The 17,159-nt window shown below is 48.0% G+C and overlaps 4 protein-coding genes across 4 annotated transcripts; all 4 read right to left on the bottom strand.

The window, feature by feature from the left end:
- Positions 1–363: 363 nt before the first annotated feature.
- On the bottom strand, positions 364–3,633 carry L228DRAFT_273406 (JmjC-domain-containing protein; the record flags this gene model as incomplete). The annotated part of the gene is made up of 4 exons (XM_018335594.1): positions 2,565–3,633; positions 2,260–2,497; positions 1,800–2,200; positions 364–1,739 (listed from the first exon to the last, which is right to left on the bottom strand). The coding sequence occupies exons 1-4, from the start codon at positions 3,421–3,423 to the stop codon at positions 364–366; spliced, it is 2,874 nt and encodes a 957-aa protein (XP_018185611.1). The 5' UTR covers positions 3,424–3,633.
- Positions 3,634–4,546: 913 nt separating this feature from the next.
- Positions 4,547–6,541, bottom strand: L228DRAFT_34612 (alpha/beta-hydrolase). The gene has a single exon (XM_018336505.1). The coding sequence runs from the start codon at positions 6,423–6,425 to the stop codon at positions 5,013–5,015; it is 1,413 nt and encodes a 470-aa protein (XP_018185610.1). The 5' UTR covers positions 6,426–6,541; the 3' UTR covers positions 4,547–5,012.
- Positions 6,542–7,001: 460 nt separating this feature from the next.
- Positions 7,002–9,379, bottom strand: L228DRAFT_285430 (cytochrome P450 monooxygenase-like protein). The gene is made up of 4 exons (XM_018336335.1): positions 8,972–9,379; positions 8,348–8,919; positions 8,158–8,292; positions 7,002–8,093 (listed from the first exon to the last, which is right to left on the bottom strand). Exons 1-4 carry the CDS (start codon positions 9,184–9,186, stop codon positions 7,078–7,080), a joined length of 1,938 nt encoding a protein of 645 aa, XP_018185609.1. The 5' UTR covers positions 9,187–9,379; the 3' UTR covers positions 7,002–7,077.
- A 411-nt stretch (positions 9,380–9,790) lies between these two features.
- Positions 9,791–10,858, bottom strand: L228DRAFT_250483 (hypothetical protein). The gene has a single exon (XM_018333347.1). The coding sequence runs from the start codon at positions 10,823–10,825 to the stop codon at positions 10,085–10,087; it is 741 nt and encodes a 246-aa protein (XP_018185608.1). The 5' UTR covers positions 10,826–10,858; the 3' UTR covers positions 9,791–10,084.
- Positions 10,859–17,159: the final 6,301 nt, after the last annotated feature.

The following is a 17,159-nucleotide window of genomic DNA, read 5'->3' as shown; positions in this document are numbered from 1 at the left end:
TAGTGTTTGACCCGGGTACTCGGATGGACTGGCGAGCAGGGCGAATAGGTGAATAGGAGAATAGGAGAATAGGTATGCAAGAGGAAGTGGAAAAAGACCGAATACAAGAGAAATGAGAAAGAGAAGACTGACAAGAGAAGGAAAAGACTAAAGAAAAGAGAAAGAAAAGACTAATAAAAAGAGAAGCAAAGAAAAAAAGATTAACAAGAGAAGAAAAGTAACAGGTATATACAACCGCCCAACTGCCATGTTCGTTCCTGTTCGCCAAAACGGTCAGACAGGTTGCAAACCAAGTGTGACTGTCGACTGTTGACAGTAGACAGATCGACCTCCAACGCATGTCCCATCTTCCCAAACTTAAACTTAATTTCTATACACGTGAGGGCTTGGCGTCATATTGACTGCACTAGACGTTGCATTCGAGTCATTGCGAGGGTGAGAAGAAGAGGAAGAAGAAGCCTGCAGAAGCTGCTTTTGCGCGTAACCTTCGCCATCTCCAGTGACTCGTTGGTTGGTAAGCGGGCGATAATTCTCATTAGAGCGACCAAGAGACAAAAGTGTCGATTGAGAACTATGAGCCTGGTCGGGGTGGCCAAGAAAAGAAGACGAAGAAGTATGACTGTGATAGGGGGCGCGATGAGACAATAGTCCATTTGCATCCATTTTGCCAGTAAGCGCGTTAGCAAGTCTCGTTGGCTCTTGTTGTTGTTGTTCAGATGTGCCGCCGGACCCATCGACTTCTTCTTCTGTCTCGTCGCCATTGTCTCCAGCTGGAGGCGTCACTCGATGTCGGATATGCTGTGGCGGCGTACCAGGCGGCGATGCCTTCTTGCGCTTTGCCGCCGCAAGCTGCTCAGGCGTCTGCATGACACCAGAGGAGTGCACGTCTGGATTATTCGAGACATTTTCACTTATCCGATGCTCGACCATATCTTCGGCTTCGTCAGAAGAGGAAGAAGAGTCTTGACCGACAAACAGTGATTGAGAATCATTCTTCTGGTGGTGCGACCGCCGGACATTGCGTTGTGTAGCCCAGCCTCGACGACCGCCATCCGCAGCTCCTAACGACTTTTCCGACTTGTATGGTCTTCTCGTCATTTTCGATTCCAGGCCCCGCCCAGAAATGTGCTTGATAAAACTAAAATCCATCTGTATAGGGTCGATCTTGCAATTTGACCGCCGACAATTCTGGTATAATCCCTCTCGAATAAAAATCTCCCAGCGCTCGCTGGCGTATCCAATGGCCTCTGCAATGTTCGGTCCTGTATTATAGCCCTGATGATATGCAAACGGAAAGGTGATGACCATCTCGCCTTGGTGTTGCACAACTCGAGTGTAGCATACCCCAATGGTTCGAAGTGTCTCCTCGGGAAGATATAGCGAATTGTGCCGAAGAAATTGACCACACTGAGGCGGCCGTCTTGGTTTCCGCAAATGTTCGCTGCCCAACAATCTCTCCTCCGGGTTGAGGAAATTGTGTATAAACTCCTCAAGCCACTGATGCTCTCGAGGACGGACGACATACCACTTCTTAGGGGCGCCGACATGGTGATAGTTGAGCGAGTACGCGGCAAAATCCTCAACGTGCATTCCAAACGGTGTGCCATTTCGATTCGACACATAGAAATAAGGAGAATGTATGCCGGAAACTCTAGACCTTGACTTCATGAGGCTGTTTCCCGCGACTTCGGCAAGCTTTGGGTCAATGCATCCGAGAGCTGAGCGTAAATCCGATGTTGCTAATCGCGCATGTCAGTCATAAGTTGCAAGGGACAAAGGATTTCTAGCATTTCACAAACCGTCATTGTCCATTGCGTACACGGAATCTTCCTGAGGATCACCAAAGCTCTCAATCATCTCCCCTTCTGAAGGCCCGGTGTAATTCGTTCTAGACCAAGCGTCGCTTGCGCTATCGACATTGAGACAATGCTTGTCCTTCAGAACTTGGCGGTGTTTTTCAATGTCTTCACGCCACTGTTTTGCTGGCACGTCAGGGATCGGGCAGCTGCTGACTTTATAAACCGATTGCTCCTTATATCGGGTATTCGGATGGATAGTCATATCAAGCTTAAATGGGTTGAGTTTCTGACCCTGTGCGTCTGCCGAAGAAAGAATGCCATCCACAAGACTATCGACTGTCTTTGAAAGAGACGTTGTTGATCGGACCGAGGATGTTGCCCCGGCAGAACCAGGATAGCTGCTATCAATAAAATATTAGTACACTAGGTATTTTGCACATGTCTATTTTTTAAATCCTACCTTTCTTTGGGCACAACCACTTTTACTACACCCATTTCTCTTCCTGCAATCTCTTCAATCTCGGATAAAAGTGTTGGGAAATCTTGATACTTTTTCAGAGTTGGATGAAACACATAGAGACCCTCTTCCATCGTAATATCAATTCCTTCGGGAATGTTCTCGAGAGACGCTTGCTCGTAGTCGGATGGCGCAGTGGAAGATTGGTATGAGGGCGCGTAAAGAATCTCATTAATACGTTCTGGAATACCAAGGCGGTTGCAATTAGTCGTCTATTTAAAATTTCGCATATGAGCACAAACACATACCTTTCTTTTCCAACCACTCTTCGTAAAGCAATTCTGCCTTTTCTGTTTCGGCTCGCACAAGCTTCTTCTTCTTTTGAAGCCCGGAAAGTCCGGATCCTTGGATATGATCTTCGTCCATGGACACCTTCAGATGGTCTGATGATGCACGTTCCTTGACGGATGTGACAAAGGGAGATTTCATATCGTCGACGATGCCGGTTCCTTCCTCGTCATCTATCCAGGATCCATTACCAGGTCCGGAAGCCAGGTCTTCGGAGTCAGAGGCCATGTCGAGCGCATGCGTCAACGGCACGCCAGGAGCAGCGGACGCATTGGGATCCCGTTGAATTCTGCTTTTCGGTAGTATCTGTTCTCGCATCAATTTCTTTACGTTGAGGGATTTTCGGCGTTCAATGTCGCGACCTTGGGCGATGTTAGAAAGGTTCCTTTCGGCTGATCGTGTTAACCACATACGGCTGTCTTCAATGTCTAGTTGCGAAGTCGAAGAGGTTGCTCTCTCCTCTGAATCCTTAATTGGCTCCGCATTGTAGGGTAGAAGCTCTCTTTCTATCTTGCTTAGGCGGTGTCTCGTAGGCGGTTTCGACCGTGGAGTGCCCCGACTCCTTGACGACGATCTCGAATCGCTCGAGCTGGATCTCGGTGGCGCATTAAAGTCTTGTAGTTCTCTGACGGCTCGAGGCAGATGGGAGATATCTCTTCCGCTGAGGCCTGATGGTGAATCGGCAGAAACGTTGGGGCTTTGGTCCAGAGATCGAGTCCGGCGGTGGCTCAGGTCAACGGGAAGATGGCCTCGGATACGCGACGCGCGCTGGGACCCCGGCCCGCTGGAAGGGCTCGCTGATCCTGAAACTGTTGGCATGGGAGTCTGGGTGACGTGTATCTAGGCGTATTTTGACTGCGACGGCAAATAAACTTCGATTTGACCGGGTTTCAACGAAGTGCGACAGGGGGGCGTTGTCCAGAGTGTCCTAGGTAGAAAAGGTAAAAGAAATCCCTAGGGTGAAGTTGATTGAGCATCATTCAAGCCTTATAGTTTCTGCAAAAGGTCGCCCAGAAGAGGAGCGGCTGTTCAACAGGCCTTCGCCATACGAGGCGCTGTATCCTATAACTTCCTGACTCAACTCGCGAATGTAACCCTTAAGAGAGCCTTCCTGAGCCCGGCAGGCAAGTATTGCGTTTAGAAGATGACCCGAAAAGGAACGAATTTGACGCTGGAGCGCGCTATAGCGTATTCTCTGGAGAGAATTACAGCTGTATCGTATTGATGTATTTATTGCGCTCAGGGGGCAAAGGAAGAGACCGAGCACTCAAGCAAGCTGTCAGCTCTCAAATTAGAGCTCCAAAAGTCTCCGTACAAAATGGTCGTTTGGTTGCGCATACGGACGGATTGACGAGGGGAATGGAGTGGCCTTGATGAGGTTGCGCGCAGGTTTGTTATGGCTAGCTTAAGTCGCGTTGTCAACACGTTGGAGCTATAAACAAAAGAGACGATCTCATGGCGCGCGGGGGAGCACATGAATATGGCAGTCGCAACTCGACTACTGGCGTAGATTACCTTCTACAATTGAACGGACGACATTTGAGAGGAACAAACTCAAGAAAGGAAGGAGTGACAGAAAAGTTGAAAGGACGCAAGCGACAGGCTGAAGAAGGAGGAGTGGAGGTGGATTGGAGTGTTTGAGTGGGTCGACGGATGCAGCGTGAGGTTGTTGTTGTTGTTGTCCCCGCCAGAGCTTCCACCGATCTCGCCATTGACGTTTCGCGTAAAGCTGCGATCGACCAAATCTGATTTAGAGTGAGATATTATTCTGACCGGCGATTGCTTTCTAATGCCTTCAGAGCTTTTCCCCTTCTTTTTTTTCTTTCTTTTCTTCTTCTTCTTCTTACATGAAAAATAAACGGTCGGGATGATTTAGTATTTGAAGGTATCGTTGAATCCCGTCAATGACCGGGTGTACCAAACATTCAGTCTCCCAGACGCTTAGGTAGAGCGCTATCTTATCATGTCTGCTTCCTTGGAGCTTTTGAGGCATAGCCATTTGGTAGGCACAAATCACAAGCAAAAGTACGGATATGATTTCTGCTCTACTATCTCATTTCCAAGGAACGCTCAGCATCTGATATTCAAAACCCTCTCAGCTTGACCAATCCTCCAATATATATATAACCCAAAAAAGCAGAAATGAATGCATTCAGCAAGCAAACCCGAGTAATTGATGAATATTACTCCAACGCCAATTCCAGCTCTTGTCTAACTCGTCGAGGAAAGAAAATATTGAATTCAAAAATAAATCAATAGAACGCTGAGTATGCTTCGGGGCTGGGAGAAATACCCGATCGTGGACTTCGTAAGATTTGGAACGCTCCCGAGAGGATGCCCAAGAAAGGTGTGGCAGATAGAGGGAGTAAAAGGAATGGACAAGTAAGAGTAATTGACGCAAGCAATGATTATATATCCCTCGGAAAACTCTCACCACGTCTTACGGCGACAAGAAAGTCATTGGCACGAATCGCACACTCCTCTGCCTCAGTTTCCCATCCAATGCGCGGTCCAGTTAAAAATATATCGTGTGGGGCATGTGGTTGAACGTAGACTTCGACGGCATTCCCAGGCATGCGCTCCATACCATAGGCGAAGTGAAGAATGGTCTCATACATGTCTTCGCCTGCGCCGGCCTGGCACCATATGGGCGACTTGGTTGAGAACGGATGCCGGGCTGGTGACAGATAAGGATGTGTGGCAGGGAGCAACTTGGGGAGGAGACTCCGAGCCCCCCATTCACCAAATCCTCCCACCAGATAGTCCGTACTGTATCGCGGATTATTGTCAATGGAAGATGGATCACATGCACTCGCGATATCAACCATGGGACTCCAGAGAAGGGTCGCCGCAGGAGTTGGGAAAAGGACAGCAGGGTCAGCGGATAGTGTTGTAGTGGCAGTAGTAGACGAAGACTTGGAGCCATTGGAGAAAATTGAACGACGGGAGCCGCTCGCAGTAGACGAAGAGGAAGAAGAAGAAGAAGAAGAAGAAGAAGAAGAAGAAGAAGAAGAAGAAGATGATGATGATGAGAGAGACGACAAGGTCGAAGATGTTGATGAGGAACGAAAATATGGTGGTGGTGATGAGAAACAGGAGGAGGTTGAGAATGGTTCCCAAGCATGGTCTTCCAAGTAGCGCAGTAGGGCCAAGGCCAAATTTCCGCCAGCAGAATCGCCAGACAATACAATACGCTCCGGAGAAATACCCAGGCTCAGCAAATACTGATATGATGTAAGAGCATCCTGGAGTGCGGCCGGAAAGTGGCCATCTGGATTGCTTGCGAGTCGATAAGAAGGACAGAGAACTTTGGCATGACAATAGCGCACAAGCAAGTCAGCAGCAAAACCCGCATCACCCGGACGCCCATCACCGAAAGCATAGGCACCGCCGCCGTGCAGATGTAGAATGATGATGCGTGAATCCTCGTCCCCCGGGCGGTAGCGGCTTGGATACCATGTTGCCCCCACCGGCGTTGGGACAATCTTCACGGGATCAGTGTCATCCTCGTACCCACGGCAAACACCTTGATAGCGGTCTTGTGCCGCTGGCTGGATAACGACGAATCGACCGCCTTCAGGCCCAGGATCCAAAGATAGTCTTGTAGTCGATTTCATCGTGCAAATATGCCACAGATAGGCTTTGGCAAGGCGTATTTTGATTGCTTGTTCGAATGTCCATGCTGGATGCGGCCGCAACGAAGGTGCCAAGTTCTGGATCAGCCAGAAAGGCAACTGTATAAACGTCCAAAAGACGGAAAGCCAAATCCATAATGTGCGTCTGGCCTGGAGGTTGAGCAACTGGCTTTGCAAGTTCTCCATGGTGAGGATGTCTGGTGGAAAGAGAGCATTTCGAGAAGATTATTGCTATCTAGGGAAAAGAGCGATGGCTGGCCTATTATTATTAGTTGCATGCTGTGATCGTTAACACCTAAAAATCTGGGCAGGGAGCAAATGGTCGTAAGACGTGCAACAGTTGATGCTGGGGCCTTATTCAACAGCTGTCTCCCTTGGATGATGTCCAATTAGGGAAGCTGCTCTTGAATGCTTAGTCATGCATGGTCTGATAAAGTTCGCCCATGTTCCATGTTCGAGACCTTGTCTTTTCTTCCTCGCCACGTTCCCTCCGCAAAATCCTGGAGCATTGCAAGGACACCATGGCTCGGGCCTTGAAATTCCTCGGGCCCTGCCGCTCGTGTGTCTGGTTATCGAGCCATCGCTCTGCTGAGCTCAGCTGATTCGGGAAAAGGAGGCAACCGACGACTATCGGAGTATCGGAGTAGACCAACTACAATACATGCATTGGCGTAAATTGGAAACGGCCTGGCGTATCAATGTCTACCACCACTATCGTGCTTGCTAATAGTATAGAAAGGATAACATGTGGCTTTTGAGACAAAAAAAAAAAAGAAAAAGAAAAAAAAAAAAAAAAAAGCGGCGGACTGAGCATTATCGATGGATCATATGTAATAGATCAGGTTGACGACATGCGATCCAATGTAAACCTCTCTTCTCCCCTCTTGACGAATCTAATTGGGACGTTGCCCTTCCGCATTTGCAAGGTAATAATCGCTCCCATTCCATATCGTAAAAGTTTCCGGGCACGATCGTCCGCCTTTGACCAAACTTTACGTCTCTCGTCTCCCCCTCGAGGCATTGAGTCTATCTCTGCATCAGTAGCAAAATCGTCGACAGCAAGCTCGACTGAGTGAGATTTCAGAAAGACAGCCAGCACTGCCAAAACTTCTATCTGGCCAAAACGGCGCCCAAGGCATGCGCGAGGGCCGTCACTAAATGGAATATAGGACCCACGGAGAGGACGAAACAATTGAGCCGACGTATCTTCTCTGGCTGAACTTTCCAGCCAGGTGTCCTCAGAAACCCTCGTATTGGAAGGATGACCAATGGATGATGAGGTATCCCCTGAGGCTCCAAGAACCCATCTTTCCGGATTAAATTCGTCGAGATCACTGGCGTGATCTGTTTCAACGGCTGAGCTCTTCCCTGCAGGCCAATATTTCGGGCTCCTATGTACCGCTGCGGCGCCTAGCATGATGTCAGTTCCTCCAGGCACTAACACCTTTCGACCGTTGACCATAAGGGGTTGGGGTCGACCAGGAGCCGTGCACTTCGGAATTGAGATCACCGGTGGGACGAGCCGCAACTCTTCGTTCAAAACAGCACCACATATTCCATTGAAAAGTTTAGGCAAGTCCTGCTCGTATGTCCACTCGCTCACTGGCCGATCAGCAAAAATGTGATCAAGGTCTTTCTGCAAAAGCCGCTGGGAAGCCGGGTTCAACGCAAGAAAGAGAAGGGAGAAGTGGATGCTATTGGCGGCCGTTTCATGGCCGGCTAGGAAGATGACAAAAGCGTTTCCCATGACCTCATTTTCATCTATGAGCGGGGCTTCGAGCGTGTGTCGATCCATCTTTTCATTGTTTGCATTTACCGTTTCTGTATGCCCATGAGCGGCACGGTATAAAGCGCCTTTAAATCAGTCAGCTCAACACTCTCCACGCTTCAAATCTACAAATATTCTCGCAGTATTTACTCATCATATCCAAGTTACTGCCACCATTGCCTGCCTGGTGTAATCTTTTCCGCGATTGATAGAGTTCATCCATGTATGAGCGCCATTCGACAAAGGACTCGAATGCTTCTCGATGCGCCTTGAAGGGTGAATGTGCTGCATTTACATATCAGGAATAACTCGTCAACCAAGACGGTCTTGATGAACGAACCAAGTAACCATTTCGGCACCACCAGGACAGCTATAATATGGTCCAGCAAAGTAAAAATAGCAGCTTTAAAACTCAGCCGATGGCCTTCTGGTATACTACTGCTATCCATTTCGGATTCTAGTGGGTTTGTCGGGGTTGTTTTATCTGACCACCGAAGGCCGACGCCGAATCCTGCTCGGCTGATGACATGGAGGCTAAGCCTCAAGGTGTCTTCTGCGACGGTGAGCACAGTCTTATCAGCCCAATGGCTCAAAGCAGCCTGGGCCTGGTGTATGCTTTCAGCCCAGACTACATGGTTATTACTTTCCGTAAATGGCGGTGAGGTAGCCTTTCGATGTCTTCTCCACGTTGGTCCTTCTGTACTGACCACATTTGGTCCATATATATTGAGCGCGTCATAAAGATGAACTGGTTTAGGGAAATCAGTCCGACGCGAAGTTATTTGCGAAATCGCTTCCGGATCAGCTACCCAGACAACGTTGCTGAAAGGCGAGACGGCGATGAAAATGTCGGTTCCTCTGCGAGCAAATGGCCTATAATTGTCCGTATAGATCCAATCCGGTTGCACAATACTAGTCCATTAGTGGCGGTGATTCGGAAGCACATTACTGTGAGTATACCCACTCAAGCCATGGACATGTCCAAGATGAAGGGAGGCGAAAAAACAATGGAAGCCATATTCGGTGGGTTATGAGCCACCATTGCCCGAAGCAATGGACTGGCACATACTCATAGTGCAAGCCTGATGCTTTGGCCGCGCGTAGGTTTCGGGAAAATGCAAGTGCGTAATGAATACAGAAGATGGAAAATGTTGCAATGATTGCAATTAATGAAAGCATTGGCAAGAGTTAGATGGATTGAGAACGCGATGTACGGGTTAGGAGATGATAATTTGTGTCAAACGCGATGATATCTGGCAGAGAGAAAAATATATCATATGAATGGAGAGCTTACACAACCAGGATCCAAAAAGTCTTGAGATGGGAGAACGAAAATGAGGAGGTTGCGTGTCTTATTCAATGGATTCGATAAGGATTTTCATGAACGGCGAAAGAAAGATACGGAGATAACAAGGGCTTGAGTCTACCCTTGCTAGAATGTCTCCTAGCCTTTGCAAAGTTCCGGGGGGCGCGTGTCGATGGGTTCAAATGCCCTTGTATGGGTGTGCTATAGTCATCATAGGGGAGACGTAGATGTGCAAAATCCACATGGGAAACAACCTCGAATAGTTAGATGCTCGGGGTTAATGTGGCTCATCTGAACCGGATTATTGGCCAAAGGAGTAACAGATTCGACAACAGAGACGTAAAAGTTCACATTTTGGAGCATCCAGGTCCACGGGAATCCAGCTAAAGATGATGATGATTAATTCTGATCGCGTCTCGCTAATGGTGATCTGGTTGCGTGAAACAACCCACCGTTGCCACCTCGGATCTATCTCCAACTCTGCTTAGCCCTCCTATTCATCTCTGGGAAGATCTAAACCCCCCGCATTTACCACTTCCAAAGTGGTTTAGGATGTAATTAGAACCTCGATGGGCGGAAAGTAAGCGTTGAATCATTATGAAGCATATGAGAAAACGAAAGAAAGCAAGGAAAAGAAATGACAGCGAAAGAACGAAAGAACGAAAGAAACAAAAAAGCGATCAGGTGAACTTCACACAGATGGATGATCTGCCCCTGCTCCTCACCTAATATTTGATTCATTAGACCTAATCGATCCGCTAAAGAGGTTCATTATCCCCCCAACTGCCATGGCTTGCAGCATGGATCAAAACCAAAGCAACAGGTGACTCCCAGGTCCGGGTTACTTTCAAGAAGTGATTTGGCAGCGGTGGCTTGTTGCAGATACGCGAAGCGGATTTCAAGCTCAGCCTCCTCCGGCACGCGTCGAAATGAATGCAACATTTGATCAATTTGGAATCTCAAATTGCCAGCAAAAAGTTTCAAGATGCAGTTCGGGTGAGTTTGGGATGGGCTTCCCCGCACGAGCAGGACCCTAGAATGACCGTGCACGACGGCCAACTCGTTCGGCGCTCGTCTGTTGCGATTTCGTGTCACAATCACTCGCTGGCCGAGGACTTGGAATCCATTTCGAATTGCAAATGAGAGCATCCTACTTGCGCCAGCCGGAGTCGAAAACGTAATTTTTGCGGCTCTGGTGCCCTGAAAGCTCCCCTTTGCTGAATAAAGCTTTGACTCTACAACTTTTCCGCCCTGGACTTCTGACAAAAGGTCCCGAATATTTGCAGAAGCTGGAATGCCAGTCAACCATAGAGAGCAGTTTTGATGCTCCGGCACCGTATCGGTGTTCTGAAATGTTACTGGAACTGGCTCTTGAGAACCGTGCACGGCGATATTCTTCAGCACGGGCCTTTGCAGATTCTCCGAGGCAGCAGGGCTTGTATGAATAGTGCCGGCCGCTCTTCGCCGCTCAGCTGCGAGGATAGTGGACGCGTTTCCACTCCAAACCCGCATCATGTCATCGATGCGAGCAACTTCGATACCGGTATCTGAAAGCAGACTCATTTGATCATAAGTGATCTTCTCAGTGTCTGCTGATGCAATGGAAGAGCGTTGCGAGAGCCGATCCAAAGTGTTCAGATCTTTGTCGACTCGCATCGCGGTCATTTGACTGAGCATCTGCGGCTCAGTCTTCTGTATAGGAAATGGATATTTTCGAACCGCCGATGGCAGCAAGTAGTCCTGGGATGAATTTTTTGAGACTCTTCCACCCTGCAGATTAGCACTGCGAAGCTGATGACCAATTTCCGAATTGATTTCTGCTGTGGAATTCTGAACCATTTCATCATTGTCATCATCTGCGTTATTGAACGAGAAATCCTTCTGGCTTATTGCTTTATTCTTTCCAAAGGACGTTTGAGTTCCGTCAACGCTCCCTTGCTCGCCAGTTTCATCAGTTAAGGTATCACTTGTTCCTTTCTTTATGCATTAGTGGACATTTTCCCGTGCTTAGACCAGCTTGGCTATCCCACTCACCTTTTCCCAGCTCTGGGGAATGGATCTCAGCCAGAGGCTCTCTGCGTCGCCAATTTTCGACATTCTTCAAGTCCTTCAATCCCGGCCAATCACTTTTGCTCTCGCGTACAATCAGAACACTCTGGAGATTCTCAAGTTGGGCAGATACCGTCTGAATTTCTCCCTCCAAATTTTCAAGCTTGATCTTGGCATGACTAAGCCTGATCGACAGTCGTTTCATTGTACTTTTGATGGAGTCTTGTTCTTCCTCTGATTCGATCTTCTCGTCCATCTTGAAACCATTCGTTTTCCACAGCCACGGCTTGATATTGTTGAAATTCTGGGATCCATCCAGATCAGTCGGGCGACCCTTTTTCCTATCCCCCATTCCCCTGCTCCTCGAATCGCTGATAGTTCTTAAAGCGGTTGTTTCGGGGACTGTATGCCCTAGTTTCGTCAGTACATGCTATTCAGGACGCTCCTCTCGAGATTTGGCTTACGCTTCGTTCTTTTGTTGATATTTTGCTTCGCAGCTGTCATGACTTCGTCGGAAGTCAGCTCCTCTATCATTTTTTCCGCATCATCAACCTTTCCAGCTATGTCCCGCTCCGACTGATCGACACTGCTCTCTGAAGAGCCCGCGGTTGACTGGATAGCACTCGAAGATACTGGCCCGTACAGAAACGTCTCGAGCTCACTGATGTCAATCAATTTATCGGGCATTTCTTTTCTATCAGCTGAGTTTGGCGGTGTTTTGCGCCTGCTCATCCTTCATTAACCCAACCGTATCTGCGGAACCTGTCTACAAGGGCATATCAAACTTACGACTGCCTTTCCTTTCGCAGATGTCCTTCCTCCATGGCGTCCGTCATTGTTCACAGACTGGAGCGTAGCTTTCAAGGGGTGTATGCAGAAGAAAAAGATGAAGGAAGCTGAATCTAACATCTTAAAAGAGTTTCGTGGCAAGAGTTAAAGAGCCCCTACGTGACGCACGAAGGCAATTTCCAATGGGAATTGGGGCGTCACCTCGGAGTTATCTTGGTTTGCATGAGCGCAGCAAAACATGTGATGAATTAATTTGATCAATTCACTATTCGATAGTTTTCTGCAGTGTGCCGCATTTTGTTACCTTTTATACACTTAGCATATGATGTGTTTCCTTTCGATCCCTCCCCCCTTCCCCACACCAAGAATACTCTATGTATTTCAATCAAATCATCTTTGGGCGTATTCAGCTGTGTATACCGGCGATATCGTGTTTTGGTTTAAGCTCTGCGGTTTTTGGCTTCTGGATCTTCCTTCAGCCCTAATTTCTCGTCTCGACCTTATACAGGAGTCGTCTTTCGGCTTCCTGCATCTCGGCATTATTGGTCAAGTACTGTTTTTGCAGACCAGCTCTGCGTACAGCATTTCGGACATGCTCTGTTTAATGCATCTTAGCTTTAACTCTCAACCCCTGTGCAAATAAGCACCTAGAATAGGGGACCAATAAAACGGGTAGTTGAGAAGGGTTGGATAAAACGTCCGGCATCAGCAGGTACACTATGCTTGATCAATTGTGTTCCAAAGTCCTATGTATACTGGTTTGTACATTTCTTTCTTTTTTTTTTTTTTTTTTTTTTTCCGTCGCACTCTAATGGCATAAACTCTTTTTAGGAGAGCTTCATTATAGTTCGTGAATCGCAGCGATAGATTTGTCGGGACAGAAGCCGCTCTCTACCTAGCTGAATCAAGGGCTCAGAAGCTCGTCATAAAAGCGTGAATTGCCATAACTTCGCCTGAATACTTTGCAGAGAGTTTGATAGCACCAAGGGCCAAATGAGTGCGCTTTGACCCAAAGAACACGGATCAAGAGGTTGACAACCCAGACTTGAGCCTGAAATCACTGCTCAACAGTGCCAAACAATTGAGTCTCTGGGGCTTGTATCCGACCCGAACCTGTGGAAGGAGTGCCCAAGGGATTGGGACTGCTCGCCAACTAAAGGAAAGGATAAATATCGATCGAGACCCGACGATTTGATAGATCGATCTTCTTTGCTAGCGTGGATACTATGGGTCTAAATCATGAGTATGATTGACATTTTGACACGTCTGAGATTTCGTCTGATGCATTTCCCTCCCTTTCTAGGGGACACGCGCCAGCTCATATGCCACCAAAAACGATCTCAGTGGCTTTGTCTAAACTAGTGTTCTTGTGCTATCAGCCATTTTCCCAACAGACGGGAATAATCACATTCGGCTGAACGCCAGCATTGTTGGCTTGCTACTATCCTCAAAAGTAGCAACTCAAAGTTCATGACGAAGCGCATGTCGGCTTGGATCGGACCGCATTACCGCAGCGCATGCCGCTACCACACTACCTAGGTAGATGGTGAAAGTTTATGATTCCTTCTTCTCCCGCTGAAAGGTAATAGAACTCCATCGTTCCCGGTCAAATGGATCAGATTTGCGCATTCTTTCCCGCGCTCAATCAATGTGATGAGTCAGATTGACAAATCCCTTGGTAGGCTTGTTAGCTTCCCTTTGTGCAGCTTCAATTACGCTTTCGTCATTATTAGTTGCCACTATTACATGCAAATGATGCAGTAGAAAGATCCAAATTTTGACTTGACGTCCGAAATTAGGTGTATGATAACCTGCCAGTTTGATGAATTGGTCTGCGGACTGGTTGCTCTCAATCATCACCAGGTTGGGCTTTTCTCGCCTCTTACGACCGCGCCGATTTAATCAAGGAAGTTCGGCGTGAACGGTCACTTATAAATTTGCCAACTGAAGCACTGATCGGTATTATCTCCATTGTCGGAAAAGCTAACTTCACTCCACGGCATGCGTCGTTCAATCTGGCGGCAAATATTTATTAATGTGAGAGTGATCAATGAGCGTTGTATTGACCTTGAGCATGAGCCCACGGGAAAATTGTTGTGGCTAGTTTCGCTGCCGCTATCTAGATGCTGGAGTCCCGGAAAACTAGAACATTATACCTAGTTACCTACTTCTGGATCCTTTAACAAAACCAGCCATTATCGATCCTTGGAAAGACCGGAGATGCTCGGGCTTCGGAGCAAAATTACTACTGGGGCAACCCCATGGTGAATTCACTGGATACTGCAGGGGTCATATCCCGGTTGTGAGGCCCTTTTTGGTGCAGTTCACCAGGCCGCTAACAATTGGGAATTCTACAGTACTAGGAAAGCCTTCCCGGCATTATCAATCTCAAAAGTATAGTCTTGAACCACAAATATTCCCGTTTTGCGTGTTTACGGGTAGTATGAACAAAACATGGGATGCTGACTGCAGATCGTCCAGGGCAGGATATTTTCCCTGGTTGCGCCTATTTGGCTACCTTCCCGAAGCGAGAGGAATCTAGGGGATCAAAACCCGGCTATAACACCATCTTCTAGTTTGAGCGAGTCACAATATCCGTTGTGGCAGCCAAGGGGAACACAAAACTCGCTTTAATCCTCCGACTGCGCCAGCGGCGGACAAGTTCAAGGCAAAAACAGCAAAAAAGGCTGAGACAACGGCTCGTTTGTCCTACCCTTTGTGCCGATGAGGCTGACGCCCCCAAAGGCGGTGACGGAACTCTACTCCTCGCTGATGCTGTTCCTGGGTTTTTACTCCGTTGCATAGCATTGAGACATTGCTGTGATTCTCCATTTCATTTCATATCCCAATTCATGACCGCCAAGAATGGATGGATTTCGTGTACAGCAGAGGATCGACGCATTTCTGCATCAAAAATGACATTACGTGATATGTGATCTATTGCTCTATGCAGACAGATGGGGCCGGCGGAGCGGCGTTTCCTGGTTGCGAGGAAAACGGGTCGAAAACAAAAAACGCTCGAGATCGGTCACGAGAAAAACGAAGACAATTACTTGCATGGGAAAGACGCAGCGTCGATCCATGCAAGATTGAGATCATTGTTTCTCTGTCGAATCAGCCCCTACAAGCAGATTAGGGGACCCATTCGACGTATACCTGGTAACAAGGAACGATCGATCTTCCTTTTTTAACATTGCGGGGCCGGTAAGGCAAAATGTTAGATGTGATATGTGGAATATGATATTTTCGATACAATCCCAGCACGCCCCTCTTTACAGCAGTAGGTATCATCGGAGACTGTGGTCAGAGTCACATTCCAGATTTTCTGTCTTTTTGCACGACTACTCAATATAGCTGTTGTCGCGCGCCAATCCACTGAGCCAGCGCTGCAGGATGTCGATTAACTTCCTGTGCCTATTTTTTCATTGCCTACACGGCGCTGTGGATCCCCGAAGGCACATTGATGATGTTCACTTCTCGCTTCCGATTACTTTATTCTACTTGATCATCCGAACCAACGGGCATTATATCCTCCGGCTTGTGCAAAGGCCGTCAGAAGGCCCCTCGAGTCACCATCGGCAATCCCGTGATATGCAGGCCAGAAAAAATGTGTGGTCGCACCTTTCCGCCAACCCAAATGCACAATGTGCTGGGCTAGACGCAGCTGGCCGCCCTCAACTATCTGATAAGACGGCTTCCTGCTTTTATAGCCTTTGACTGTGATGTCCTGAAGACATCATCCCTGCAATGTATGATCAGTTACATCGCTGGGCTCACTCTCCCTCGAAACGTGCTCCATTGGTAAAACTGCGAACAACCTCATTGGCGTCTACAAATCAAATACTGTTCCGTGCTTTGTACATGCGACTCAAGAAGCAAGGTGTGAGCGACCTTTTCTACGAGGTCACTTCCTGAATATATAGGCGTCTAAGGAAGCATATTTTTGCTTAAGGCCAAGTTCGTTGCTTGAGCATATGGCCACGGCCATGGGCAAATTTCCTGCTATGGCGGTCCGCTTACAGCTCAATATGCCATCAACTTCCATTTTTGACCGAATTTTGAAGGAAGGCCTCGGGCTACAAGGATACACATGCTCCGTGTTTGAGTTGCTGAAAGTATCGACAAACTCATGATCGACAACGCCAATCGCTTCTCCGCACCAATGACGAGCAGTTGTACCACGGCCTGGGCTTAATCGTCTACTCGTAGCACTACGCCAAGTGCGCGCCATTCAACCCCTCCTGGGCCCGACTCTCTTCTCTTCTCCTCTCGGGAGACCTGAATTTGAGCTTGTCCCCTCCGCTGGGAGCTGGCCGGCCTTAAATTGAGATTTTGGGCACCTGGCACCCAACCCGACGACATTGTTCTAAGACATCAAGCAACGGTGTTGGGCCACGCGTCGACTGGCGACGGGCGGGTAGGCGATACCGTCTTGGTAGGCTCAAGCCAATTTCCAGCCACTCATAAGGCCTTTCGGTGTATATTTCCGAGGGCTGCCCTGTTATATTGTCGCGATATTATTGTAATCAACTTATGGCTCTAACAACAGTTTACCGTCCACCCTTCAATATTAATTTGATCCTATGAAACCCCGCTTCTTTTTACATTTACGTTTTTTAATACCATGTTTGGCTTTCGTGTCTACTGGCGCCATTCCATTTGCGCCATCCTGTCCACATGAACAAGCGGTGGCGGTCGTTGGGTCGGGCTGCTTATGAGACGACAAAATCCCGATGCATCCATTATGCAAAGCTGATTTGCGTGACCTTGAGTACCGTTCCCTCTTGTGCTAACAAAAAAAAATTATCAAACTGCTTTCTATGGTCGACTGCACGTAAAATGTTCGGAGATGACATCTTTGTTCGTGCTGGTGTAGCGCTCGAGCCATGCAATTACATGTTCTCCTTGCTTGGCATAATAGGTTGACCCACAACTGCGGTACCTGGCGCATGATGCCATATCACCGCATTTATGCTTCTGTTGATCATGAGATGTGCAACAAATCTGA

This window comes from Xylona heveae (genome assembly GCF_001619985.1).
Source record: "Xylona heveae TC161 unplaced genomic scaffold L228scaffold_11, whole genome shotgun sequence".
Taxonomy (NCBI): Eukaryota; Fungi; Ascomycota; class Xylonomycetes; order Xylonales; family Xylonaceae; genus Xylona; species Xylona heveae.
Note: the sequence above shows the minus strand (reverse complement) of the source record. Positions and strands in the feature narration are given on the sequence as shown.